This window comes from Larus michahellis, chromosome 12 (assembly GCF_964199755.1).
Source record: "Larus michahellis chromosome 12, bLarMic1.1, whole genome shotgun sequence".
Taxonomy (NCBI): domain Eukaryota; kingdom Metazoa; phylum Chordata; class Aves; order Charadriiformes; family Laridae; genus Larus; species Larus michahellis.
In genome coordinates this window covers 11,159,469-11,186,986 of record NC_133907.1, presented here as the reverse complement: position 1 = coordinate 11,186,986, position 27,518 = coordinate 11,159,469, and the positions used below count along the sequence as shown (strand labels likewise).

At 53.2% G+C, this 27,518-nt stretch overlaps 1 protein-coding gene across 1 annotated transcript; it reads left to right on the top strand.

The window, feature by feature from the left end:
* The first annotated feature begins 3,945 nt into the window (after positions 1-3,945).
* ADA (adenosine deaminase) lies at positions 3,946-26,172 on the top strand. The gene is made up of 11 exons (XM_074605376.1): positions 3,946-4,036; positions 11,695-11,756; positions 14,919-15,041; positions 15,191-15,334; positions 16,177-16,292; positions 18,716-18,840; positions 21,228-21,299; positions 21,574-21,675; positions 22,425-22,492; positions 22,976-23,105; positions 24,373-26,172. The coding sequence occupies exons 1-11, from the start codon at positions 4,001-4,003 to the stop codon at positions 24,472-24,474; spliced, it is 1,080 nt and encodes a 359-aa protein (XP_074461477.1). The 5' UTR covers positions 3,946-4,000; the 3' UTR covers positions 24,475-26,172.
* Positions 26,173-27,518: the final 1,346 nt, after the last annotated feature.

Here is a 27,518-nt window from a genome sequence, read left to right as displayed (position 1 = left end):
CAGCTGGGTTTTTGCCTTTCCCATTGACCGCAGGGTCCTGTGATCCTCAGCAGGAACCAAGCGGGTCACAGCTGAGTTCCCACCAGTGACTCCAGCGTGGGGACTGGTGGTGGCTCGCCCCGGGGCAGAGGTTCTCCCTGCACTGCGGGGAAGCTGCAGAAGTTAAATGGGAAATGCTGAGACAAGTTAGGGCTTTGTCTCAGAAACAAAGATTTTGCCGAAGCAATGGATGCTTGGGCTGAGAGCGTCTGCTCTTGCAAAAATGACCCGTATAGCAGTATGTTGTGGTTATACAGGACGCAAGCATTTATAATCCCTTACTGGTAGAACTAATCTAAACACTTTTTCCTCTCTTAGTCACTTACAATGGGCTGTACATAGTGTGACACTCATTGGTATCTGGTTAAAAAACAAACAAAAAAAGCCCCAAACCAAACAGAGAAGTACTTTTATTTTTTTTTCTTCCCCCCTTGAAAATCAAATCCCAGCATAAGCACAATTTTTAGTATTATTTTGGAAAGTTACTTGTGAGTGTCAGCAACCCCGGCATGCAGCTGGTCTTAACCTGTGGGGGGCAAGAGAAAGGAAGCGTATTTTAATATAACCCCTGGGAAATAAGCGTTGGAATATCTTCCAAGATCAGTTTTACCCCTACATTGCTGCCTGGAATTTTTCCTAAGGACACAAAAGTTAAACGATGAAGAGCAGAGACCAGAGCCATGGCCAGGCTGTGCGGATGAGCAGTCGTTTCCCCTAGGGACGGCCCCAGAGCATCCTCCTGTGGTGCCTTGTACTTGGCCAGACCACCCCATGCATGAGATGTGTCCCTGTCCCCTTACCAGCCCCGCTAGCCTGTGGTGGCTTCCACACATGGTAATGCAGCCTGGGGTGTCTCTTGCGTCCCCCAGCCCTGTTAGTGTGTGCACTGATCCCTCACTCCAGCAGCCCTGGGGAAGCAGCACCCTCCCGCTGTGCCTGGGACTGCCTCTCCTCCTGCTTGCGGGGCTCAGGAGGGGCTCCCAGCTCAGGGCAGTGACATGAACCGAGGGAGCAAAATCACACTGGGGCCACTTCATAACCGTGTTTTCCCCCGGAGTTGTTGTTCGCTTCCTATTCCTAACAGCGAGGCCCTGGGGAGCGCCTGTCGTGCTGAAGGGAGGGAGGGGTTTGGTCTCTTCTCCACCTCAAAAGCACGGCTCCTCGAAGCTGGACCCAGTGCAGGGCTGGCTGTCGTTACAAGTGACTCCAAGGCTTGACCGAAATGGAAGGGAAAGCAAATGAGGTCTGAAGTGTTGGGCTGACACAAATGTCCAAGCAAGGGTTTGGGTGGAACAGAGGTCTTTGTGTGTGCCCCTCTGGCTTCCCAGGTGGGAAATCACAATCAACCATTAAACAACAGGCTCTCGTCCTTCTGGCTGCAGGGAGGTGTGGTGTTCTCTCTAGGAAAACATTCATTTAACATCAACAGTACAGCAGTTGTCGCAACCACCCGATTAAGCCAGTGGTAAAGATGGATAAAGTGGATCAAGGTCAGGTCAATTAAAATCAGCCCAAGCCTTATTTCTAAGGCTCTGCAACGCAGTTGAGTGCAATGAATATGCTACGTGGTCCTGGCGTTGACGCTCCTGGAAAGAGCTGAGCCTGCAGTGCACATGTATTTGCTAAGCAGAAAAAAAAAATAATCAAAAAAACCCTTAGTACACCATTCCTTGTTGATGGAGCCAGTTCAGCTCCATTTGCCTCTTCCTGACCTTTGCTAAAAACCCTCCTCCCAACACGAAAATTACCCACGTTATTTTTTTACCTTGTAATTTCCTTGAATCTCAAATAAAGGCTCTATCTGACCTCTGTCCTTCCAGCGTAGATGACACATCGAGCAAGGCTGTGCCCACAAAAGACCATTAGAAAGCACCGTGTGCTCATACTGGGAGCATTTATGCTGCAGATGCTTTGAACCAGAAGTCAGAGCTCAAATACGTGATGCTGCAGGACGCTCTCCAGGCAAAATAGATGTTTTTCAAGCAGCTGCTAGAAAAGCCCGTGATGTGGAGGTGAAACAGTCCAGGAGAGCCAGAGCTCACCTTGCTTGGGGACAATTTCACACCCAGTTGCTAATTTTTATTTCTGCCCAGACCCTCTGTGCACACCCAGGGGAGTTTTACCCAAATTCAGTGCTTGCAAAGCTTTGGGAGCCTGGAAAATCTCGATCTATTTTGGTGGCTCCAGAAATCACAAGTTTTAGTGCATAAAATACCTGCTGCTTATTCCCACTGGTTTCCCATGAGCCTGGTTTAGTGCTGCTCCATCCTACCAGCTCCTGGAAGCCCTGAGCGATGCTGGCACCACGCTTGGCAGTTACTTTCCCCTGCCAGTCACTATTTTGTAAAGAATATTTTTGCCGGTTAACTGCAGCTAATGTACTTTCGTCTCTACAGTATGGATGCAGTCAGTGCATCTCTGAAAGGTGGTACTTAATAAAAAAAAACATGTTGATGAACTTTCCTCCCCAGCCAAGCCCTGTGCTTTTCCCACGGGCTCCGCTGCAGTGTACATACCCAAATGACCTTGGGATTCGAGCTGAAAAACTGCTGTTTTCTCAATGCCTACTTGGCTTTGGGGCAGAAATTCCATCACTGCTCTCATGGCAAAGCTGGGGAGGAGCGACAAGGGATGCCGGTGACATTTCCCTGCGGAGCAATGAGTCTGCAGCACGTCCTGCATTCACCAAGCAGTGCCTACCACCAGTTTAGAGTCACCATTTTCAGGGCTGCTGGCTCTCCTGGGCTGTTCCATGTCACCTTGCTGGGGCGGCAGCGCGGCTGTGACAGCACAGGGCTGGAGGAGCGCCCAGCCCTCCCCATCCCCGCAGGCAGGACTCCGGCATGGCTAATCCCCTGCTGCGAGCTTCCACAAACAGTGTCCCTCTGGTGTAAACACAGCTGGGGAAGAAGAGGAAGCTTCATTTTCAAACCATTTGTGGTAGTGTTCACGCCTACAGCCCCAAGTGCTTTCTCCGCTTACGCACCAGCACGAGCGATAATAGTATTTTACACTGATTTTCATCTCCAAGGCTCCCCGCAGACCTGGCCTGCGGTCTGGGGACAGCCTCACCTGGGCAGGTGAACTCCAGTGGTGCAGAACAAGGCCATGACCCCAGTCTCTGCAGCGATTTTGGAAACATCACCCTCTTGCTTAAGGCCCTCCAGGCAGCTTGGAGCTCGTCTCCCCTGGGGCTGTGCCAGGACCCAAGGGATGTTCCTCAAAGCTCACTCCGGGGAGCGGTTCCACCTTGCAGATTTGCCTTTGGTTAAACGGGTTTGACTTTGTGGGTACTCCAAGACCAGAGTGGCTGAAAGCTCTGCATTCTCCAGTACCACAGAAGCCACGCTCGGCGGGGAGGAGCAGTACGTTTTGCCCGCTGTCCCTCGAGGATGCGGGCTGCCACATGCATCACCTATCAGAGAGGAAGGCAGGAGGCGGAGGAGCAGCACAAAACATGGCCAGGTCACTAAAGCCAGGTCCTGGCTTTCAGCAGGAGCTGAAGGCAGGTGTATGATGGACCAAACAAGTCCGAAAGGCCATCAGACACAACAAGTGAGCCACCGAGCAGCACCTTTGTAAGCAGGAAAGGGGGGTGAGGGCTGAGTGCTCCTAAGCTGAACGATTAAGTCCTTTTTAGGTTAAAAAAAAATATTGTTGCATTGGCTTAAGACGGCTCTCAAAGCCGGAGGTCGCATTCCAGCCCTAGGAGCTGTTTTATCGTGGTATATTTTCCTCCGATGTTATCGCCGGAGGAGCGGCTCCGCCCGGGCTCCGGGCTCCCGAAGGAAATGGGGTGGGGGAGGCATTACCGGGCGGGATTTGGGGGACGGGGGGCGGCCGAGACACCCCGCCGGGACGATGGCGGGATGCGGCGGGGCGGGGCCGGCGGGGGCGGGCGGGGCGAGCGCGGCCGGAGGAGCGGAGCGGGGCGGCGGGCGCGGAGCGGAGCAGGGGCAGCATGGAGCGGGGGGTGTGCGTCTTCGGGGACCCCAAGGTGAGGTGGAGGCGCTGCCGGGGGGCACGGGGCTGGGAACGCGCCGGGTGTAAGGGGCTGTGCACCGGGACTGGGAACCGGGGCGTGCACCGGGTGTGAGGGTCTGGAAACCGGGACTAGGAACCGGGGCGTGCACAGGGTGTGAGGGGCTGCGCACCGGCACTGGGTGTGAGGGGCTGGAAACCGGGACTAGGAACCGGGACGTGCACAGGGTGTGAGGGGCTGTGCACCGGGGCATGCACCGGGGCTAGGAACCGGAGTATGCACCGGGTGTGAGGGGCTGGGAACCGGGGCGTGCACCGGGTGTGAGGGGCTGTGCACCGGGACTTGCACCGAGGATGAAGCGCCGTGCACCGTGGCTGGGAGACGGGACATGCCCCGGGGCTGAGAACCGGGTCGTGCACCGGAGCCGAGCCGCTGCGCATGCCCCGGGGTGAGAGCCCGGGCGTGCCCCGGTGTGCGGGGGCTAGGAGCCGGGCATGCCCCGGGGCTCGGCGGCTGAGCCGTGAGGGTGTGCGTGCCCTCAGGTCTCACTCGGCGGTACCAGCCGGGGGCTGCGCTGCCCCGGCCCCGTGCTCTCCGCAGGGACAGGCGGGAGCTGCCCCGGCTGTCCCGGGAATCCCGGCATCCCGCCGCCGGAGCGGTACCGGTCCCTCGTCTCCGCCGGGATGGAGATGCGCTGGTGGCACGGCTGGGGCATGGCTGGGGAAGAGGCATCCCTGAAGTATCCAGCACTCTAACCATTGCCTTGGTCTACTAAAACAAACGTCTCTCTTGGGGTTTTTCTTCTTTTCGTTTGAGGGTTTGGTTTTGCTGGTTTATTTTTTGGTTTTGGGGTTTTTTTGTTTGTTTGTTTTTTTGTTTATTCTTAAACCCTTAGTTGAGTTATCCCTCAGATACCTGAGATACCATCTTTGGTGGCTGCTGTCAGAGGGTGCCCCAGTCTTTCGCTCTCACCACGTGCTGCATAAATACGTCTCAAGTAGGATCACACAGTAATGTATTTATTAATCAGATTATAACAAACTTGAGAAGGAAGAAGATGAAACAGATGTGGTTAGCTAGAACCCTGTATCTGATGGCAGAGTGCTGCCTGTGCTGCAGGACAGCTCAGCTCTTGGGCTGTGGTCCGGGTAAGCTGGCATATGGGGACCTTGGCTGCCCTCGGGCTCTGACGACGAGCCAGGGTTGGGCTCTTGGTGGGCAGCGAGGGACCGGGGCAGAGACCAAAAGAAGTGATGTGAAGGTCGTGGTGGTCCGCCCTGGGAGAACCTGAGTGGAGGCAACTGCATACACCTTTCGCAGGGAAGATCGGGTCTGAAATCCCAAAAGGTTGTTTGTTTTTTTTGGCCACTATTTGCATCCCCTACCACTCCCAATCCATTTCTCTCTCAGTTTGAGCTCACACCAGAAACATCTAGCATACTCGGAAAAGCCTGTGTGCGCGGGTCTGATTTGTGCTTCGTTCCATCACTGCATGAGGTTTCCCTCGCAGGGAAGGCGACCCATGCGATAGCAGGCAAACCTTCATTCCAAAATCAAGGGAGCATTGACACCTGTTAATAGTTAAAGCCTTCCTCAGGCTGCTTCAGTTTTGGGAGATGTTGGTGTTTCATCAGCTCCGCCAGGACCAAAAGCTGGTGGTTTACCCCACTGATCTTAAACTTTTGGCTAAGAGAAGCAAGTTAAGTTCTTCTTTCACTTGTGCTTCTTCCTAATTTTCTGGTGCGTGGGAGAGCGGGATGCCAAAGAGAGACCTGGGAAAAAACGTGCAGGGTTTGACCACAAAGATCAGGCTTCTGTTGTCTGGTTGCCGGCAATTACGAGACTGGTTTTCCTGAGTCAGGCAGTCCCTTTCAGTCCTGCCAACCTGCTAAGTCAGGCTTGGGGAAAAAAAACGGGTCTGAAGTCAGTTAATGAGCCCTATTCATTCCCCTGGACCCTCTGCCATTGGGAACGATCAGTTTTGTGTTTTAGAGATGTTTCTGGTCACTGGAGCGGCTTTGAGCTCCAGCTGAATGTGGGGCTGGGGCTGCCTCCGTGCTTTTCGGGAACTCGCTGACTCCCGGCTGCTGCAGCGGATGAACCGGGAGCTGCTGGGGCTGCTGCAGGGCGACTTTGAACCCTGCTTATCGTGGGCCATGAAAGAGCAGAAAAGACTGCTGTTCCTTGGATGCTGACCACCAGCCTCTTCCCTCTCTGCTCCACAACCAGAGCAGAGACGGTGTCCTCGCTCCCTGCTGGCTCCTCTCCCCAGCTCAGGGGCTTTGGGACTCGTGGCTCTTTCTCCTGCGACTCCTACGTTGCAGGGAGCAGGATGGGACCAGGTTCTCCTGGGGTCAGACCCGACTTTCCCAGCAGCTGGTGTAGCTCTGCCGCTGGACACTTGTTGCCCAAATAAGCTCAGGTGGCGCTGGGCAGGGGGTCCTGCAAGCCCTCCCAGGGCACACTCTGTGTGTCACAGCATTCCTGGGCCTGTCCCTATCCAAGGGGAGGTGGTTATCTCCGATGTGCCCTTTGTGCCTGGGCATTGGGAGAGATGGCTGGAACTGGCTGTAGCCGCGTGTGTCCTGTCAACGGTTAGGAGAGGGCCTGGGGACCAAATCTGGGTGGCACCAAAGGCGACGGCCATCCTGTAGGTACAAAGGTGAGCGCTGGCTGTACCCAGGGGGTTTGGGTGGGCGTCCTGCCCTGCTCCCTGCAACGCTGCAGCCTCCCCCTGCTCGAGACAGACCTGCCTAACTGCGCTGAGCTGGTATCACAGGTATTTGCTTTGGCTGTAAAATTTAAAAAAGTTTTAAAAAAAATAATTTAAAAATAATTTACAAAGGTGATCCTTATTGTGGGGAGTGCAAGTGCACGTGGGTGTGCCGAGGATGATGTTTTCTTCAGCTCATCCACTCCTCGTGCGCAGCCTGACGCCTGACTGCCTTGGCACGGGTCGAACCCTGGCGCCGCCGGGGCTGCGTGGGGCTGAGCCGTACCCAGGCAGGGACGCGCACGCTCGGTCCTTCAGCAGCGCTCTGCGGGCACGTAACCTTCCTGGCTCCGCTTGTCAAACGTGAGGGCAGTAAGAGGCTGGCCTGGGGCTGCTCAAAGTGCAAGGGCTCTGTTTACTGCTCCCAAGCATTGCCTCGTTGCTGCCACGTGCGGTTGCGAGGTCTGATATGGGAGGGCCTTGGTCCAGCCATCCCTGCAGGAGGGCGACACACAGCCACCATCACCTCTTAACAGCACCAGGAGCCTCGTGCCGAGGGGCTGGTGCCAGGAGGAATGGTACTAAAGGCTGCTCCGCATGGGAGCATCCTCCTCCTCTGTCACCAAAGCCACGTCTCATGTGAACCCTTCCCTAGAAAGCACCGTTATTTCTTGCAATGGGGCAGTGGGTGAGTCTTGTAGTCCCCCGCGTTTCTCTCTCAAAGGCTCAAACCGTACAGCGTATGGCAGATTCACCTGCAAAGCGCAGGTGTGGGTGGCGTCAGGTTTGAGGGTGACACTGTGCCTCTTCTACCTCACATCCCTCTTGATCCTGGTGCTTCTAGATAGCGTTTGTGGCGAGTTTATGAGGACTTGGCTCCTGACAGTGCACTTTCATGAAACCAGTATTTGAGGAGCACTGTCCGTGTTTTTTGCAGTGGTTGGCATTCGTCTTATCTCTTGCTGAATTTTGCTCTCTGTTAACGTTTTCCTGCCATGTGTATCTAACAATTGACAGCTGTAATGGCGCTGTTTTTCAGTTATTGAGACCAATAGAGTGAACTTTAAATTATCACCTTTTAATGCGCTGATAAATAATCCTGGGCAAAGTCACCACTAAGGGTTTTAAAATGATGCAACTTTAGCGGCTGCCTGGATTATCTATTAACATCTGCTGGAAACCAATCAAAAGAAAAGGTGAGGTTGGTGTTACTTTTACCATGGTGTCAGGGCTGACTTTGTGCATTGTATGTATTTGAAAAGGGACCCTAAAACCACCTGATACAGGAATTCCCTCCAATGCATTAGCTTGGACGGTCCTTTTTACGCCACATAATAGGCGAACCGAGCAGCTAACTGCTCTGCCATGGTCTGCTGAGCAAACCGTAGAGTAATAGAGAAATTCTGTTGGGTTGACTGTAGCTGAAAATATTTTGAATGTTTGGTTAACTTTTTCCTCTTAATTTCACTACATTGAAAATAATCAGACTTGATCTTTGAACGGAACATACTTGCTTGCAGTACCTCATTTTGCGTTTGAATTTATTTCTGGAGCTTATTAAGTTCCAGAGAAAACATTACAATATTTTCAGAAAAGAAAGGTCAAGCCAGAGCCCTTAAAACTTCTCCTTTTCTAATATCTGAACCAACTTGCTGATATCCGCACTAACGAGTCACGTGCCGTGATTGAACTTAAACTTTTTTTGCATAAAAATGGAAAGCGCTCGGTTTGCTCTGACAGCATTGCTGGGGGTTGTCTGTGCTGAGGACGCACAATTTATGGCCGGTTACGTCTTTTGAACTCATCCCTCTGGCTTTTGGCAGCTCTTTAGTGAAACTCAGAGAGCTGCGGGATGGTTTGCATTGTCACCCCGTGACCGCGGGGGCCGGTGAGACCGTTCCCAGCCGCGGCCCGGTGGGGGTGCAGGAGAAGAGCTGAAGGGTGCCAACGCAAAGGTGGCCCTGAGGGTCCTCGCTGTGGCTGGGGGAAGAGCAGCGCTCTCTTTGAGAGTGTTTGAGAGCTCTGCTGGTTTCTCCTTCATCAGAACAGAGGTTGCCACGGCCAGGTTTGCTGTGAGAGAGGGAGGCATCGCTGGTCCTGGCACGGCTGAAGGCTCCCGTGCCGGTGCAGCCCATGGTGCCGTTGAGGTCCTGGACCAAGTGTCGAGATCCCTGTTTAATCTGTGTGCGCAGGCTTCCTCTCCAAATAAACCAGAGGGCTTGGGGTGGGAGACCACGCGTGCGTGGACCTCTGCGTGCTGAGGGGCAGAGCCCTGGAAGAGGCACTGGGCTCCTGCCTTCGCCGTGTTTCTGCTTGCTCAGGCGTCGTCTCCTGGAGCCACAGTTCAGAGAAAACTCTTTCATCTTTATCTGGCTACTTTCCTTGACTTAAAGCAAGGTCATGTCACCCACTTGTATCTGGAAAAGTCTTGTGCTTTGTTTACCTGAAACAAACAGGCAGGAGGAGAGCCGTGGCGTGATCGGCAGCGAGCGGCCTCCCACGGACCGGGAGAGCTGCGGGGTTTGCGAGCAAAGCGCCTGGGGCAGCCAAGCTGCTCGCTGTGCCTCTGCTGATTGCATCCTTATCTGGGGCCAGCTCTTGGTGGAGACCCTTGTAGGCACACCTTTCCTTCTCCACTTGAATGTCCCTTGGTAATCTAAATAGCCCAGATTAGTCCCCAGCTGGAGAAGGCTCCCCCAAGCACCGGTCTTGAGGAACCCCACAAAGTTTTGGGTTGAGTAACGTTGCACAAGAGTTTCTTAGTGCTTAGTTTAGGTTCCTCCAGACCCAAAGAAATGCATGGCAGTGGAGAAAGAGCCTGTTGGTGGTGGTGGAGAGGAACCTTGCTGCTTTACAAGCGTCTCACCTGCAGCGGCAGCAAAAGGAGGTGGTTTGCATGGGTGAAGGGCACCCCTGAATTTGCATTCACGTTGATGGAAGTGTCACACTGGGATGTTCTTGCAGGAAATGCTTGAGAAATGTTTGGAGTGAGAAGACCCCAGCAGGTTCGGGTTGCTCGGTTTTTATATCCATCATGAGTAAGTTTCAAGCCTGTAACTCCATCAGAAGGTCGCAAGGGCTGTCAAAAACCTCAAGGAATGGAGCTTGTGTGGTTTTGAAATAGGAATCAGAGTTCAAGAGTGGAAAACTTGCCAGGCGTCCACATCTGGCGATGCGGATCATGTCCGTAGCCTGTTATTTTATCTGTGCTTCTCGGGACATTTAGTCCTCCTAAGCAGGGTTGCGTAACTCGAGGTGGGGGGAAAGATCAGGTTTTGCCCTTTTAAAATCTTCACCCCTGTAGAGTCAGATCGTGTCTTAAGGGTAGGAGAAGTCACAGGGATATCTTTTTACAACCCGCTAGCAGGGGTGTCAGTGGGAATATTCATGACCCCTGGGTCAGCTGATTGCAAAGGTGCAGGACCAGCAGCTCCAGCTGCCCTGAGCTGGGCACCTGCATTTTGCGTCCCATCGATGCACATTTCAGTGGTAGCTTCATGGCCATCCCATGGAGATGGCCTGAACCCGAGCACTGTCTCACCCCAGCAATGATGGCTGCAGGAGGGGTCAATGAAAGCCCTGGCCATGGGTCAGAGGATCGGTGTCTACCTGCATGGCAGGTGTCTGGGGCTGCGGGAGGAGGTGGGGACGGGAGCGAGCTCCTGGGCATCAGCGTTTGTCCCAGAGGTGGGCACTGCACTGGGAGCCAGGCCAGCGGCGTTGAGCGCACGTCAGCTGCTCACGGATGCTTCCGAGGAGGGCAAAAGGACCTCGAGGTGGACAATCACTCATTGCCCGGCTTGGAGGAACCGCTTAGTCATTTTTCTTCCAGCTCCTGGTAGTTATTGTTTGATGCATACCCTGACGCCAGAGGGTTTGTGGGTTTTAATTAGTAACCCTGGGCGGTTTAGTTATCCCTGCAAATATCCAGTCCGCTTCTGAATCCTACTGCGTTCCTGCCCTCGGCATCCTGCAGCAACCATCGACACAGCAAAATCTGCACGATGTTCTAGCTAACAAGAACTTTGGGTATTAAGTTGCTGCCCTACAGTTTCATTTAAAAAAAAATTAAAAATTAAATATGTATTTTGTAGGCTATTTCATTGCTTAAAAGAAAACAGTTCTGGAAATACAAAGACCTAGCTGAAACATTTTACAGCTAATATTTTCCTTCCCAGTTTGACTTCCAAGTTACATCTGTCATGTTCCTCCAAAAGTCCCAGTTGCCTAATGGAAAAAGCTTGCTTTTTGCTTTTCTGGCGCTCTTTCTTCAAAATCCGTTGTTTCAGCAATAATCGGGAAACAGGGTTTGAAAGTGAAGAGATCCGAGTTACTGTCCCTTTTCTAATGAATCAAAATTCAAGTGTTTTATTTTGAAACCAGCTTGTTACCTCCGTGGGGCAGCTCTTTTTTTTTAATTTTTTTTTTTTTTATTTTTTACAGCACCTTGTACCATGGGACTGACCCCACGTGTAGGATTAGAAAGCCTGTAAGCTTTGATAATGCCAAGTAATTAGCAATATATCAGGAGCTGATTCTTGGAAGTGAAGTCAAAGTTTTCGTGTAATAACTCTTGGCAAATTAATTGATGGTTGGATGTCTGTGAATTCAAGAAGGAGCAAGCTGGAAAGTGAAGGTGTTTGGGGTTTGCTTTTTTCATTCTTCCCAAACTCCAAGCCATGCAAGCTGAATAAGGACAGGGCAGTTCCTGAAAATGACTGGAAACGGAATTAATTTCTAACAGTCCATTAAATGTGTGAGCTGCAGCAGAGATAAGAAGATATTTAGACAATACTTAGATATTGAAAAATGGTGGTTTAAAAACGTTTTTGTGCTTCCTTGTCATGGCTTTGTCCCAGTGTTGGCTGCATTTGTACCTGTGTTAGCAGCAGCTGCTTATCTCTAAACTTTTGCTGCAGCTCTAAGAGTACCTCACTGATTTCTCCTTATCTTATTGCAGGTCGAACTTCACGTCCACCTGGATGGAGCCATTAGACCAGAAACAATCTTGCACTTTGGCAGGTGAGTTGCGGGGGGGGGGGGGTTGTGTGTAAGGAACTCTGTGAGCTGCAGTTCAAAAACATCATCCCTTCTGCTTGTCCCACTCTCCCCCAGAAGAGCTCGTGCTGGCAGGCTGGGAAAGTTCTCCCTTGCTGGGCAGGCACCAAACCTGTCGTATCTCCACGTGGACCGGTCCTCCAGCCGCATGGTGCGAGGATATTGAGCCCCTCCCAAAGCCCACTGTTGTAGTGGGGCTGGTGCTGGTGGCAGGAGCGTGACCAAGGTGGTCCTCTGAGCCAGGCAAGCTGAGAGGAGCCACCGTGAGAAAAGTAGAGAAGATGTCTCATAGACAGAGCTGGCTGCCTTTGAAGCGTACCCGGGAAACAGCGGGGTTGGCGTATTCTCATTTCTTTTTCCACATTCCTAATTGCAAGAGCAAGTGAAATGAAAGCAGGCTGGGAGCATCGCCTTGGTGGTGGTGGTGCCGTACCACGGTCTGGGGAGGTAAAACCAGCTCGGGTTCTCCTCCCTGCCCTGCTGCCATGTGTCTTTGAAGCCAGGCTGGCTGCCGGCGAGCCGGGAGTCCTGCTCCTCTGAGGGTGACCCAGGAACTTGGCAGTGACTTAGGGAGGTTGTTCCCTTGACAGAGCCCACGTCCACCTTCTTGCTTCAGCGTAGCTCGTGTGGGAAGCAGCAAGGTGAATGATTACCTGGTGCGAGGGCCTGGCTCCGCGGCTGTAAGCAAAATAAACTTAAGGCTCCTTCCAGCTGTCACTATTCAAAAAGCTCATGGAGACTAGCAGATACCCTCAGATGGAGAAAGTGGCAAGCTTAAAGATTTCAGGAAACAGCTCTTAGGCACACCTCTGGTACTTTGGGGAGGAAATCAGTTCTGAGGAGGATGGGAAGTGGCTCTGGCATCCTGCGAGCCCAGCAGTCTCCAAGGCAGCGCAATCCTAGGGGAAAATATTCTTTCTAAAGTAGCTTTTTCTGCAGGGAGTGGCCATACAGTTTTGCAGCGTTGTCAGAGTAAGGGGGGTGGATCAGAGATGTCCGTCTCATTCGTTGCAGGACGTTGGCACGGCGAGCTGGGGCAGGGTTCCTGTTGGCTGGTGGGCTGCAGGGCTGGAATACAAGTCCCGATGGACAGAAGAGTCGGTGCTGGCTCCCTGGGGCTCTGCTGGTTCCCTCTGCCAGCGAAGGAAAAACGCCAGTGTAGTCCCCCAGGGTGGCTGTAGGAGCCCTGAAGCCCAGGAGGCACCAGCTGGCTGAGGATCCTGTGCTTCTCTCTTGCTTAGGGCAGAAACCTTTGTTGCCCAAGCGTGTGCCGAGTTCCCTCTTATTTTTAAACAGCCTTGTCATCCCTCGGGAGCTGCCAGCCCTCGGGTGGAGCGTGGCTGTGCTATTCATGGGTTCTAAAACCAGCGCTCACACCAGTGTAGAAGCAACAGGGCAGTGGAGGGGGCTGCAGGGGACTGCCTTACTAACCTGGCCCAGGCACAGAAAAGCAAGCTGCTTGCGGTCTATTTTTAAAGGTAAAGAGCTGGAAATAAATTTGCCAGGTGGTGGCTGACCACGTCCAAATAACCCGAAGCTGCTGGGGTGCACAAGCCCCCCCTTGGGCAGTGGCTGAACTCAGCTGGTTTTGAAAACTTTTGTCTCCAGTTCTGCCAGGTCTGGGTCAGGCTTTGCATCGCCCCCCCCCACCCAGCCAAAGGGTTTAGAGCCATGGCAGACCCCTGATGGGACTGACGGGGCTGAGTGTCCCCGGGAGACACGAGCCCGTTCCCCTGGGGCAGGTTTGCTGCGGGAAGGCTCCCAGTTACCAGGTGGGTTGGTGGGACAGCAGCAGCTCCCGACGCCACGCTGGCAAGATCCACCAGAGCCCCTCAGCTGGAGACCTGACTCCAGTGTCTCTGCGGATCATCCCAAAGCGCTGTCGCTGCCGGCTGCGCAGAGGCAATTCTTTGGAAAGCCCACGGAAGAGGTCAGGGAAATGGCTTTGCTGCAGGAAACTTTCCCTGGGCAGGTGGAGGAAGACGTGGGGACGGTTCCTGGAGCAGAGACTCAGTGTCAGTGCCATGGAAAGGGCAAGGCGGGATGGAAAACCGATGCCTTGGCAGCGATGAACGTCTCCTGCTGAGCGCCAGCAACTTAATCTGTGCAGATTGCATGTGAAGGCTGAGCGCGGGGCTGGTTTCCTTCCTGCCCGAGCAGAGAACGAGCAATGTTTATTGGGCCCTGGAGCGGGGTCGTTTGGGCTGCTTCCCTGCAGGTTGCTCATCAGGACGGCTGCTGGCATCGGGACACTAAAGCTGTCGGTGGTGTTTTGTGTCTATTAGCAGAGATCCGTCAATCGGCTGTAATTCATTGTGGCAGGAAAGAGGATTAAAAACAAACGTCTAGTTATTATTTCTAATTTAGGTTGGCATTCATGGCAGAGTGACAGCCTGTGGGGTGGGGGGTGCCTGGGAAGCATGTAGCATCCTCGGCTCACAGCCCCCTCGAGCCCGGCTGCCACCCCACTGGGGACACCTCCACCCACCGAGGACTCCAGGGACAGCAACCTCTTCCCTCTTGGAGGAGTTTAGGTGGGCTTTACCGTCTCCATCGCTTAGGTGAGGGCAGTCGTTAGGATGGCCGTTTGCTCCTGCGTGGGAGGTGTCCCCATCAGAGGAGACGCCACCACGATGTTGGGCTCGGGCACATGTTGCTTGCAGGCATTAAACCCGTGAGCCACGACACTTCTGCGTGCGTGATCCCGGGCCTGGGAGAATCTCCATGATCTTTCAAGCCTTTGAGCCTGCATAAGTGGAAATTAACTTTTCTAAAAAATTTTGGCAATTCTGCCACTAGGACTAAAGGTGCCAAGAAATAATCCAGAGCCCCTTTAGATGAACTCCTTCTTAAGCTTAAAATGTCCTCTGGCTGTGTTCCTGTCGGGTCAGTCTGGGCTTGTATTTCGATTTGTTTGTGTTTTGCCGGCATTTTGGATTGCCTTCTGCCCCGCTGAGATTCAGGGCTGCATCTGCGAGGAGATTTTGGAAGGACAACGTGTGCCATATCTTTTCTGTGAAGAAATGGTGGTTAATGCTGCCAGCTGAGGATGCGATTGCTGTATGAAACGGACTGATTAAAAATGCGATGGACTTCCCCATCAGTAACACGTGCCTTCATTTCCAGGAAAAGAGGGGTTCCTCTCCCCGGCAGCACTGTTGATGACCTCCTGAAGCATGTCAGCTACAAAACACCACTGACACTTACCCAATTTCTAGAGAAGTTCAATCACTACATGCCTGCCATTGCGTAAGTACCCCTCTCTTTGCTTCCCCCCCAACAACCCTTGGCAGGACCCCTTGGCTAACGTTGCTCAGCCTTGGAGGTCACCTCGCCCGTCCCCAGTGTGCCCCGGGGGTGACGAGTCCCGGTGATGGGTCCCACTGCCATCCCTGCAGGGGTGACCGTGAGGCAGTGAGAAGGATCGCCTACGAGCTCGTGGAAACGAAAGCAAAAGAAGGCGTCATCTACGTGGAGGTCCGGTACAGCCCTCACCTCCTGGCCAACTGCCGCGTGGATCCCATCCCCTGGGGCCAAACCGAGTGAGTGATCCCGCCATGCCAGGGAGCCTCTGGGTGGCCGGTGGGGCACGGAGAAGGCATGGCCCACGCCGCGTTCAAAGTGGCGTGTAACCAAACCTCCTCTCTCCTCCAACACGGGCAGCGCCGGCACTCTTCCACCTCTCTTCCCCATTGACGGGATTTTGCTTCTTACACTGTCTCCGCGTGTTCTAACGTCCCTTGCTTTGGGCAGGGAGTTCTGCGTGTGGGGAGCCGCTGGGCTGGAACTTCTGGCTGCGGCCGGTCTCTGTGCGAGGGGAAGCAGCGTTCGGATGTGGATCGCCTGCCTGCAGATTGTGAATTTGAGATGGCCAAAACAATGGACAATGTTGGAGGGGGCTGGCCGTCCAATCCCTTCTTTACATGTCATCATCCCCTCTTGTGGTGTGTGCCTTTGATTAAATCAGTGCTGGGCTCTGTGGCCCCTTGCAAAATGCACTGTGACAGGCGTAGAGCCCCCCGTGCTTGCCCCTGCCTGGCTGCAGGCACTTGTGTGCCCTAATGAGATGCTCTGGCAAAGAGCGGGTTCCTCTGCTCGGGCAGGATTGGCTTCCAGTTCCCCGAGGCTTTTCTAAATCTTACTATCATCTTTGCACGCTTTTATGCCCGACATCAGGTAGATCGGGGCATGGCATGGGTGTAAAAGGTGCTCTTTGGCTCCGGGTGGTCTCGTTGGGCTCCGCTGGATGTTAAGGCAAGTGGGACCCCGGGCAGCCTGGGTTTTGCATGGGGTGTCCCGTAGGGATGCTGGGCTGGACCTGCGGCTCCTGCCTGCCCCCCTGGTGGGTGTCTGGCCTCTCGCTGACAGCTTTTCTTCCCTGCAGGGGAGACCTCACTCCAGATGAAGTCGTTAACCTCGTAAATCAGGGACTACAGGATGGAGAAAGGGATTTCCGCATCAAAGCCAGGTCTATTCTATGCTGCATGCGCCATATGCCAAGTAATGTATTGCAGCTCCCCCGCTGCTCTGCTCCCCTTCCCTCACGCGTGGCGGGGGGGGACGTCCCCTGGGTTCAGGTCCCTGCAGAAATGCAGGGAAAGCCCCGGTCCCATAGCTCTGGGTCTGACGTGTGGGACCAGACAGTGCTGAGAAACAGGGTTGTTTTTTTCTTGGTGGGGATCCTCTGCGCTCTTTACTATGGGGAAAGGTTCCGCTGGATGCAGGAGTCGGGGTCTGTGGGTACAACCAGTATCTGAAAGGTCCTGCTAGAGAGACAAAACGGGTTCATCTGTCCTCTCCCGGGGGAGGTGTGATTTCCGCTCACCCCTCACTCCCTGCCCAAAGGCTGGAGCTCTCCTTGGGCCAGATGAAGCCGTTGCCACAGCGAGCGGTTGCATCTGCCACAACCGTCTGGTGGGTCCGAGAGCGAACGGTCACAGGAGGACCAGGCGTGAGATCTCACACTCTCCCTGCTCATGGTCGTGCTGCTACAGCAGTGAACTCCTTCATTAGCCTGTGCCATGGGTCAGCCAGAGAATCCACTGGCTGCAATCTCCGCTGGTTTAAGCTGAAAACACAAGTAAAATATACTTAAGTTGCGTACATAAATTTTTTTCTATAAAATCAGCAGCTCTGAACTTCATCGGTAACAGGTGTTGTGATCCAGAATAGGAAGAAAACCCAATTTCCAGTGTTTCATTGGGCTGCTGAGTTCCGTGAGCATCTTCCTCTAGGGAAAGAAGCAGTTAGTGAGGTGGTACGACAGGAGCCGTTCTACCTGAAGACTTGAGATATGACCCGAATATCTTCATATCTCACAGCAGTTTTATGTAGGCTTAGTAAGGAAGATGGTGGAAAGATTTTTGCTAATGAGTACATGGTTAATTTGTGTCTAGAAATGTGAAAAATTACATTCTTGGAAACTAGGAAATTTGAGGGTGGATTTTTTTTATTTTTTTTCTGCCTGCACAATCAACCCCAAACAATACTGCAAAAACTTGACCCTTAAATTTCTGGTTTCTAGGAGGAAAGCTTTTTTTCTTTGTAGGAACTGAAAAGCTGTAAGGCAGTGTCACCCTTGTCTGCGATGACAGTCCCTGCCAACACACAAGTGGTGAAGGCAGAAGGTGACAGGGCACCCGAGGGCCTGCGCAGCAGGAGGGGCTGCTCGTGCGAACGACGGAGTGTGCGTTCCCATCCCTCTGTCCCAGGGCACCGACTCGTTACCCGGAGCCAGGGATGTGCTGGATTGAAGGGGCTTTAGCACCGCATTCGGGATGCGCTGCGCAGCGAGAAGCCACCCTGTAATTTATGAGCTGTTGAGAGAAAGGCGGAGGTGCCAGCCAGAAGTAGCTCATATTAAACTTGTTAATAAAAATAATGGTTTTAACCCAGTAAGTTGGAAACGGATGAAAAAAGAAGATGAAATTGCACACGTTTTCTTATGTGTTCGTATGATTTTGGGATTGTATGTACACAGCAGCTGCCTGTTGATTATTAACACTGCCATTTATCTCTGTTTCTTGGCCTTTTTGCTAAGGGTAAGTGCCGTATGAGCTGGTAGATGCATGTTCTTTCTCAGAGGTTATCCTCTACCCCAGTCAGAGATAACTGTCCCTGCTTGCTGCAGGGGGGTTGGACTAGATGACCTTTAAAGGTCCCTTCCAACCCAACACATTCTTTGATTCTGTGATAACTCTGAAGTAGTTGATGGCCACTTGTTACTCTCGTTCTCACTGATGCCAAAAGATAAAACTCTGTGAGCGTTGAACATCAGCCTTCCAGGAGCCTGACCAGCTCCTTCCCACCAGGAGTAGTGTCCATCGTCTTGTCCGGGGGAGCTGAGGATGCTCTGCAACAGGGCAGGGCTGGCTGCCCTACAGGGTTCCCCCTCCCCTCCGAGATCTCTCCCAGACCAAACTCCTCCGTGACACAACACATCCAACGGGCCGTTCTTCCCTTTCCCTCCCCTTGCCCAGCCTGGGATGCGGTGAAAGCTCAGGAGCGAGTTGAGGAATTTCTCCCGCGCACCATGTTCCAGCACACGGGCTGGGGAGTTCAGCTACCTCGGGCCAACTGCAGCAATCACCACTGTCTTTGGAGGGTTTTTTCTTTTTTTTTTTTTTTTTTTTTTCCCCCGGTGCTCAAAGTGGGCAGAAAAAGATGATGAGAGCAGTTTTATAGCTGGTAAATGCATTTTATTTCCCTTTCAGTGACGTTGAAGTTGGCAGCTTTTATTTGGCCGAAGATGGGCAGACCTTTCTAGGAGCTTGTTAGCTTTCTTTTTGGGCATCAAATTTGAGGAAAGACCAAAGAAAAGAGCTCCAGCCTTCTAGTTATAGGACCAGGGTTCGTTTAGAAGAAGGCTGAAGGTGCAACCCTTACGAATGCTTTCTCCTGAACCCCGGCGCTCTCTCTTCCAGGCTGGTCTCCGGAGGTGGTGGAGCTCTGCAAGAAGTATCGAAACAACTCGGTGGTGGCCATCGACCTGGCTGGGGATGAGTCCCTGAAGGTGGAGAATACCTCTGAGCATAAGAAGGCTTACGAGGTTTGTTGAATAAGCTTCTTAAAAGAAATGATAAGAAAAACATATCCTGGGGGAACACGCAGTACAGTGTTTAGGCTGCGAGCAGCTGGGACAGTTTAAAAATTCATTGCGGCTATTAGAAACATTCTGTTAAATAGCAAAAAGCATTTGTTTGTGTTTCCTAAATGATTAATAGCAGGCATCATTGCTTAAACATGGCCTTAGAGCTGGAGCTCAGCACACTACCCCAGAGCACTGTGTGTGACAGGAGTGACATGGAGCCCGTGTCCCCCCCACTGCCGGCTGGGGTCTGCTCCTGGGGCTCCGTGAAACCACCACCGAGGCTGGAAGAGACTGGTCTTTCCAGTCTGGCAGAAATCACCCGAGGAGCAGAGAAGAGGCTGTTTGAAGTGCTTTTATCTGATCATCTCAAATGCAGACTCTGGAATGGCTTCGGGAGCCTGACCCAAGGCTCTCGCTGGACCTCGACAGCGGCTGGAAGGGAAAACTTTGCTCCCCGCTGCTCGTTGCTGGTGGGAGTTTGGGGTTGTTGGTCCCCTGCAGCAGTGGGAGAGGAGGTTGGGCACCGTCACAGCCAAAAAAGATGGTGGTTTGCCAGCAGTGCTCAGGTCTGAAGCGACACTGGGCTTTCTCGGGGTTTTTGCCCCCGTCAGTGGGATGTGATACAAGGTCCACCTGCGTGGATGAACTGAGTGGTTATAAACTGAGATGCGGGCACTGGCATTTATCAACCGATGGGTATCAGCTCATCCTGCCCTGGCGTGCCAGCAGTACCCAGGTCCAGACTCCCCCCTCTGAAGGATGCATCTTGTCTCTGTGCCAGGGACTCTGAGACGCTGAAGCAAACCCCCACTCCTGACCATCGGCCCCTCTCCGCCTGCATGGCAGGGATGTGCTTCCCCATAAATACTACTCCGTGGGGTACGTAATGCATCCAGGGAAATCGGAGAGATTTGTGGTATCACTCAGGCAGGTGGGTTGTGCCTGGGAACTCTCAGGGCTATCAAGATAACCGTGAAAGCTCAGCTGTGGCTGCTGGCTGCGGAGGAGCACCAGGGCAGAAGCAAACAGCCAAGGATCCCGGGACCGCTATGTACAAGGAGGCAGCGATTCATGGAGGAGAAGCCAAGAGAAGCACCGTGCATCCTCAGACAAATGGGCTGAAAAAGGGATGAAGCCACTCCAGGGAAGATATGCCCATGGATGGACATTAGACACAAGCTCCCTCCTGGATGCAGCGGATGGGGGTCAGGCCTCGGTGGCCAGGAGGGTTGGTGGAGAAGTCCTGGTGCATGTGGTGTTCCTGACCCCTCTCCTTGTATCCCCAGCTCCTGTTGGGATAGTTAAGGATGCCTGTCTCGGGAGTGAGGGAACAAGGGTTTCCAGTTTGTCTTCATCCCGTGTAGAAACAAGTGGAAAATCTCAGTGCTGGTGTGAGTCTGTCTGTCATCTTAGTGTGGTAGTTTGGCCAGAGGGATTTTGTTATTTTTAAAAATGTAAAAAAAATTAGCTGTTTAGGAGAAATCAACAGTGACTTCAACGCAGGGAGCACAGAGTGCCTTTCAGGGTGATGCACACGGGGCTCTTCTGTAGGCGTCCCAGGCAGGACCTGGGTGTGTTGCACATCAGGAGCTGAAAATTAAGTAACTGAAAAAAATTAATGAGTGAAAAGCCCTGAAGGAGTGCCTGGGAAGAGTGTCTGCTGCGAGACGGGACTTGCAGCCTGCCGGCTGGGTGGCCCTTCTCCAGCAGGGCAGGAGCCGGGCTTCCCTCGAGGCTGTGTGGCTTCCCAAAGCCTGGGTGATCCGTGGTCACCCTGGCCAGGGGTTTTTCAGGGTGGCCATCTCAAAATGCCCCCAAAGCTGAACCTGCAGGGTCCTCCCGGCTGGGCTGCCTCCAACCCAGCCCCTCGCAGGAGGGAAGCACTCGGTGTCTGAGCATCATCTAAGCTTGATCTCTGCCCTGGGGGCTTTTAAATTCTCCCGCTAGGCTGCAGCCAGCCAAAAAGGTAGAAGTTTCAAAGACAGGAACTGCTGCAAGGCTCACGCAGAAGGGCAGTGGGGTGGAGGGAGGCAAGCTTCAAGTTTGCTGCTGTCTGGAGAGGAGAGAGCGGTGAGCTCACCTGGTATTAAAAGACCCTGAGGAGTGTGGCCGGGCTCCAGGGGAAGGTAACCCGGCTTTCTGAGTTTCTCTGCTTCTGGCATTACCGAGCTCTCCTCTCACAGCCTGTGCTACGGCAGGGAGCGTGCGCCTCTCGGGGTGCAGGGCTCGTGATCTGGGGGCAGAGCCCTGCTGCTCGCTGTGCCCCCCGAGGGCGCTGCCAGCCCGGGGATTTGCTGACCTGGCGGCAGGTGATGGGACAGGAGCGTGTCCTTTTTTCTTTGCAGGAAGCTGAAAGGTGCGGGATCCATCGCACCGTCCATGCTGGGGAGGCTGGCCCGCCTGCCATGATCAAGGAGGTACGAGGAGCTCCTGCCTCGGGGCAGGGAGCGGGGCAGGGCTGGGAAGGTGCATCCCCTGCACCGGGGAGAGAGGAGCCCGAGTCCTCTCCGTATTCATAGCAGTGCAAACGCCGGGGACCCAGGCAGAGATCTGGCCCCGATGGCTCAGAGAAGGACCTCCCTGGGGCTGGCTCAGTGGTGCGGGCTGCACCCGTGGTGGGGCAGGGACCTCTGGGCAGGCAGGAGGGGTTGGAGGTTTGGAGGCTGTACGTGTTTTTCCCATGCTTTCTAGGCAGTTTACCTCCTGAAGGCCGAGCGCATTGGCCATGGCTACCACGTCCTGGAGGACCCGGAGCTCTACAAGGAGCTGTTGAGAGCAAAGATGCATTTTGAGGTAAGGATGCGTGGTGGGAGGGTGGCAGGCGAGTAGCTGCTCTCTGAGTGGGAAATCAGCCCTCGCTTGGGCTGTGCCACAGCCGGGCCACGACCTGACACCCGAGTGCTGACCACCCGTATGGTGACGCTGCCGTTGCCGTTGAACCTGGGTGCCCAAAGCTCCGCAGCAAAAATGGTGGGAACACCTAGGTGTTTGCCGGGATCTCTGCTGGGAGCAGCACTGGTGCACACAGCAGCTTGCCGGAGGCATGTTGAAGAGCGAAAAGGATCCTGGTCTGGCTGAGGATGAGTTTTGGAGGGCTTATTCACTAATTTACATACCTCCTCCTCCCACAAATCGGGTTGCTGTACCGGGCCATGTCTGGTTGGAGGGTGGAAGTGCCTGGGAGTGAACTGTGCAAGGGCAGATTTCCTTGGCTTTTCCCCAGTGTATCCAACTAATATATGGAATATATGTGTAGATACTTAATGCCAGTGGTGTTTTAACTGTGGTCGACACGCAGCTGGTGGCCGTCTGACCTTGGGAAATATCTCACCATGTCCTGCCGTTGTCACGCAGGCTGTGGGCTCTTCGCATCCCTGTCCTGGGACGTGCGGCGGTCCCGGCGCTGAGGGGTAGCTGTGGACAAAGCTCTCTCCCCCCGCCCCCCATCTGGCTTTGGCAGCATGCTGAGCTATCTGTGTACGCAGCTGTGGTTCAGATCCGCATGGCTGATGCTGGTTTTCGTGTTTAACTCCCCCAAACAGGTCTGCCCTTGGTCCAGTTATCTCACTGGGGCATGTCTTCCGGACTTTGGGAAACACCCAGTAGCACAGTAAGACTTCTTAATTACATGCAATCTTAAATAAGCAGGATTTGGGTTGATTGTAGCTGCTTTATTGTTTTACAAAGGTAAGGCACGTCTAACCGCTTAGGAAAATGTGGTACACCCTCCCACTTTGGCACGGAGGGGCCAGTGCGGCGGCACGGGATGCAGGGGTCCCTCGGCAGGGGGGACTCTCCTGTCCCCCTCCACCCCTGCTCAGAGCCGTGGGGTGCTCACACCAGCCGCTGGCCCTCGTTTGTGGGTGCCAGCTGAGGTCGCTGAACCTCTGGGTGGGAGATGCCCCGCTCCCTGCCTCACCAGAGAGGCCGATCGGTGCAGAGCGGTGGTGAGCTGAGCCCTGTGTTTGTGTCCATCAACCTAAGCTGCGGGGACGGACACGAGGCGTTTGCTTTTACTGCGTTTTACCCTGAGAATTGCATGACCGGTGCCGCGTCCGGTGTTTTCGCTGATTTCAACCTGATTTCCTTGCAGATTTAGGAAGGATCGCGCTAACTATTCCATAAACACGGATGACCCCCTCATCTTTAACTCCAATATCGACAAGGATTACAGCATAGTGAAGGACTACATGGGCTTCACTGAAGAGGACTTCAAGAGAGTGGTAAGTCCTCCTCGGCTGGGTGCTCTGCTGGTGTCCTGGTGCAGCCCAGAGCAAGCCGCTGTTTTCACGTATAAGCTGAAGGGTTTTCAATGGAAATAGGGAAATCCTGCACTGGCCTTGTAAGCAGGAGGCTGGAGAGGGCTGAGCTGGCTGGAGGGGATGCGGGAGCAGTGGGATGTGAGTGCAGGGTGGGCTCCGCAGGGGCTGCATCACTTGGGCTGACTGCTTCGGGCTTCCCAGCGACCAGATCAGATGGAAACTGTCTGCTGAAGACCTGAGCAGGAAGGAAGGAAGGTGCCTGTTGCCTTACACACACACACACACACACACACACACGGGTTTGGAATTACATGTAGGTTATTTTGAGGTCTGGCCCAAAAGTTAGCAAGGTTCAGCAGCTACAGAAGTGCTTGCAGTCTCTGCACGTATAATATGAGTACGCAACAACGGAGCTGGAAACACAGTGAGTGGTGGCTTCGGTTTTGGCACACGGTCATTTATGTGCCTTGATTACATCCTGAAAAATGGCTTTAGGCATCGATTTTCTAATTACTTACCCAAGACAGAAAGAGAGGATAACTGCTGGGAGTTTGACTTAGCTGGTACCAAGCAAACCTTTCCTGGTTTGCACTGGGAGTTGCGCTCAACACTCACCTATGTTTCTCCAGAGATACCTGCTTGGATTGGGAAGCGCAGGATGCGCTTTACAGGAGAGCATCCACCCTGCGCTCAGCTCTGGCTGGAGGAACAAGTCCCTTTCTCCTACAGACCTCGCGCTCTGGGTCTGGAAGGGGGAACAAGGACAGCTCTGAGCTCTGGGATCCTGGATCCACAGCTCTTCTGCTGCCAGCTGTCCTCTCTGGCTCTTGCAAAATCCAGGTTTTTCCTGCGTAATGAAAGAAAGGTCCCCGCGCAGGACGGATGAGCGGGTCACGTTGCAGAGCCAGGCTGTGTCCCAGCCACGGCGCATCCGGCTGCCACCACCGCTGGTGGGAGAGACTGTGCCCAAAGGGGAGCTGGGAGTGTAGGAGCAGGTCTAAAGCACATGTGCCAAGAACTCCAAAGTGTTTAAAGGCCTTTGCTTTGTGCCTTTGGGCCAGAGCGGTTGGCCTGTGAGATGATGCTGTGGAAATGAATCTTGGAGTGGAAACTTTACACTCTCCTTCGCTTGTTGCTGTTCAGAGCCAGATGTTGGGATGTGCACAACCACACGTTCATGTCTGATGTGTCTCAATGTCTCCCTTGTGTTCCCCCTCTCCCTCCCCAGAACATCAACGCAGCTCAGTCCAGCTTCTTACCCGAGAAGGAAAAGCAGGAGCTGCTCAATACGCTGTACGAAGCCTACGGGATGGTCCCCAACGCATTGTGACCCATCCCTGCGAGCCGGCGTGGAGCGGTGGCCCTTCTTCATGCATGCTTGACTCTCCTTTGTGCCAGTGGGAGCACTGGGAGAAGGTGCCCAGAGTCTGTCTCTATTACTGGCGCCCCTGTGTTAACCCTTACAGTGCTAAGCAGAATCAGGCTATCACATACACCTGCCTATCACCCCCTCAAACTCTCTCCCAAATGGATGTCCAGCTTCCTATCTTGCTGTTGTGCAAGCAGACTAAAACTGCCTCCTGGCCTGACTCCCTTCTCCGTCTGCCAGTCTTTCTGTACGGCGAATGAGAACAAAAGAACCTCCCCTGCTTTTTCCTCCCCCCTCCCTCTTCCCCTGTTTTATCTGTCCTGCCTAGCCCTTGATAACCACCTTCAACTGTGACTGTGGCCTGGGTTAATCTTCACCTTTCCAAGGAAAAGGTGGGTTGGTGCTGACAGGGAGTGAGCAGACAGGTCAGAAACAGAGGACTTATTCTCATCTGTGTAGGTAGGAGGGTTTGGCCGCAGCTATATTTACCCAGGGTTAGTCTTGTACTAACAAGACGAACAAGAACAAGCTGGAAGCTGGTGCTCTTGCCCACACGCAGGTCGAAAGGGCATTTAAAAAAAAAAAAAAACAACAATTTTTTTTTTTTTTGCATCCTTTCTTGGATAAGGGCTCCCATGTGTGAGGCCTCTCAGTGTCACCACTGCAGAAGCGCACGCCCTGGGCTCAGGTTCCAGCTGTGCTCACAGCTGGCCATGACCATGTTCACACATGCATAGGAAGTTGGAATGTATTTTTTACCATTTTGGGCTGAAATCTGCCTTCTGGGACTTTTCCCAGTTTTGTACTCATCCTGGAGAATTCCGATGAGCTGCAGTTTGCTCTTCCTCTATCTTCGTTTAGGACTTGGAAAAACCATGATCGATTGCCTGTTTTAACCATTCTGCCCTTTTCCTGACTTGACGTAATCTTTAGGCACTATTAAAACTGAGTAAGTAAATTAATAAGCCAGGGCCCAATGTCACGTATTGACTCAGGTCCCACCTCAGTTGCTTCTCTCAACCACAACGCTGGCTGGAAGCCAGATCTTCAGTTTGGTGAAGAATTTATACAGAAATATTCACCCAAATTCCCCAGCAATTTTGGTGCGTTGTAGTATTTTCACTTTATATGCAATAGAGCCTGTGCATCCAGAGAAAAGACCATCATTTTCTTAGGTGAGTGTGTGGTGTGCTTTAGCATCCCGGGTGTCTGCCAAGATGCTTCCTCCAAAGATACTGTACCAAAAAGTTGCCTTTGACACGGGGCCGTGGTCACCATTGCCACGGACTGTGGGTCTGACTGGTCCAGTCTCAGCCACCAGCAGCCGCGTGCTGGGAGTATTTCCATTCTTTCTGGGCTTCCGTTTTTGTCTTCTGAGTAAAATACTGAGCTCTGAAGTACATGGTGCATATATACATACACACACACGTATATTTATAACTAGATAGATGGATATGAGAGAGTGAATTTCTTACTTTTATAAAGCAAATTGTAGAGCATCACTTTTAAGAACATGACTGCGGTAAGAACTAGGCTTTTTTGGGGGGTATTTTTTTTCTCCAAAAATTGTTTCTGAAGGAAGAGTTGCTTGTTTGGATTCTGGACAGTTGATTGTTAATCCTGTTTAATAAAAATAACAAATTTATATTAAAAGACAAATCCTCTTGCCTTTCTGTTCAAGGGTGACTGTTAGGAACCGTGGTCCCCACCGTGAGCCGTCCTACCCCTGCTAGAGCACGAGGGTCAGTCGATCGGTGTGATGGGGGCTTTGACATCCCGATTCCTGCCTTCTCCTGTTGCCAGGTCGGAGCACTTCGACAGCCGGAGGGAAGGTACCCCTGCTCCCGTGCTAGGCAGGCGAGTTGGATGTATGGATGCGGGTTATTCCAGCCTCGCTTGTCCTTTTCCCTTTGGTAAGCAAAACGATGCATATCACTGCTAGAAGCAGCAGCGCCATCACTGTGTACTCTCAGGGGGGTTTTTTGGGATGTATCAAAAATATTTTACAATTTTTTCCTCCTCTCTCCTGGGTTTTGCGTAGTGGGTTGATGCTGAGAGGCGGCAGTGGGGCAGCCTGGCTGTCTGACTGCCCCGGCAGCTCGGGCAGGGGAGTGTTTGCTGAAGGACATTGCGATCATTCAGCGCTTGGTTAAGAGTTTCGGGAGGTCCGGCGTGCCCCTCTGTTTATCTGAAAGGAAGGGCTCGGAGCATCCGTGTGCTCAACAACTTTGCAAGTCAGGATGTGGCTGGATTTAAGCAAGTGCCCTTGGTCTTTCAGCTCAGTCAGGGACGGCAGCTGAGATGCCTCTTTCGCTTGCAGGGGCAACCTGATGCCTCTGGCCTGTCCTCTGAGGGTAGTTGGCCGACAGGTCCCTAATCATCTGCCTAAATATAATTCTGGAACAGATATTTTCTGACCAGGGAAACCTAAGATTACCCCACGTTTGACTGCCGGAGCTCTTGCGCGGTGCACGGTGCCTCCACGCCGCCTTTCAGCTTTCTCTCTGCATGTCAGCACCAGCCAAAAATACTGTTTGGTGGCAGCGAGGGGCGCTGGAAATGGGGCTTTAAGACCCAACTGTGTGGTCAGCCGAGCCCAGGGGCTACCTGCTGTTTTGTCTCCGAGCGCAGGGAAAAGGGAGCAGGCTCTTGGCCGCCGTCCGGGCACAGAGCCGCAGTAGTATCCAGGCAGCACTGGGAGCCGAGCTGGTTTGCAGCTGCCAAAGCAGCAGATGCAGCCCCTACCTGGCTGCCAAATCCTCATTTCCCGTGGGGGCCGGAGCCGTGGCCATCTCTGTGCCAGCCCCGCGGACATCGCTTCCCGGCGGCCCACAGACAATTCTCCCTCTGCCTGGCAACCGCTTCTCTGCTTATTTATGGCCTTGTTTTCTCTGATAAATCTCAAAACTTGTAACATTCGGTTCTTCCCTAGGCTGACAGGGTGACGCTTGTCCTTGTGTCACCAGTGGAGAGTCTTCCTCAGGCCAGCCCTGCCTTGTCCTTGT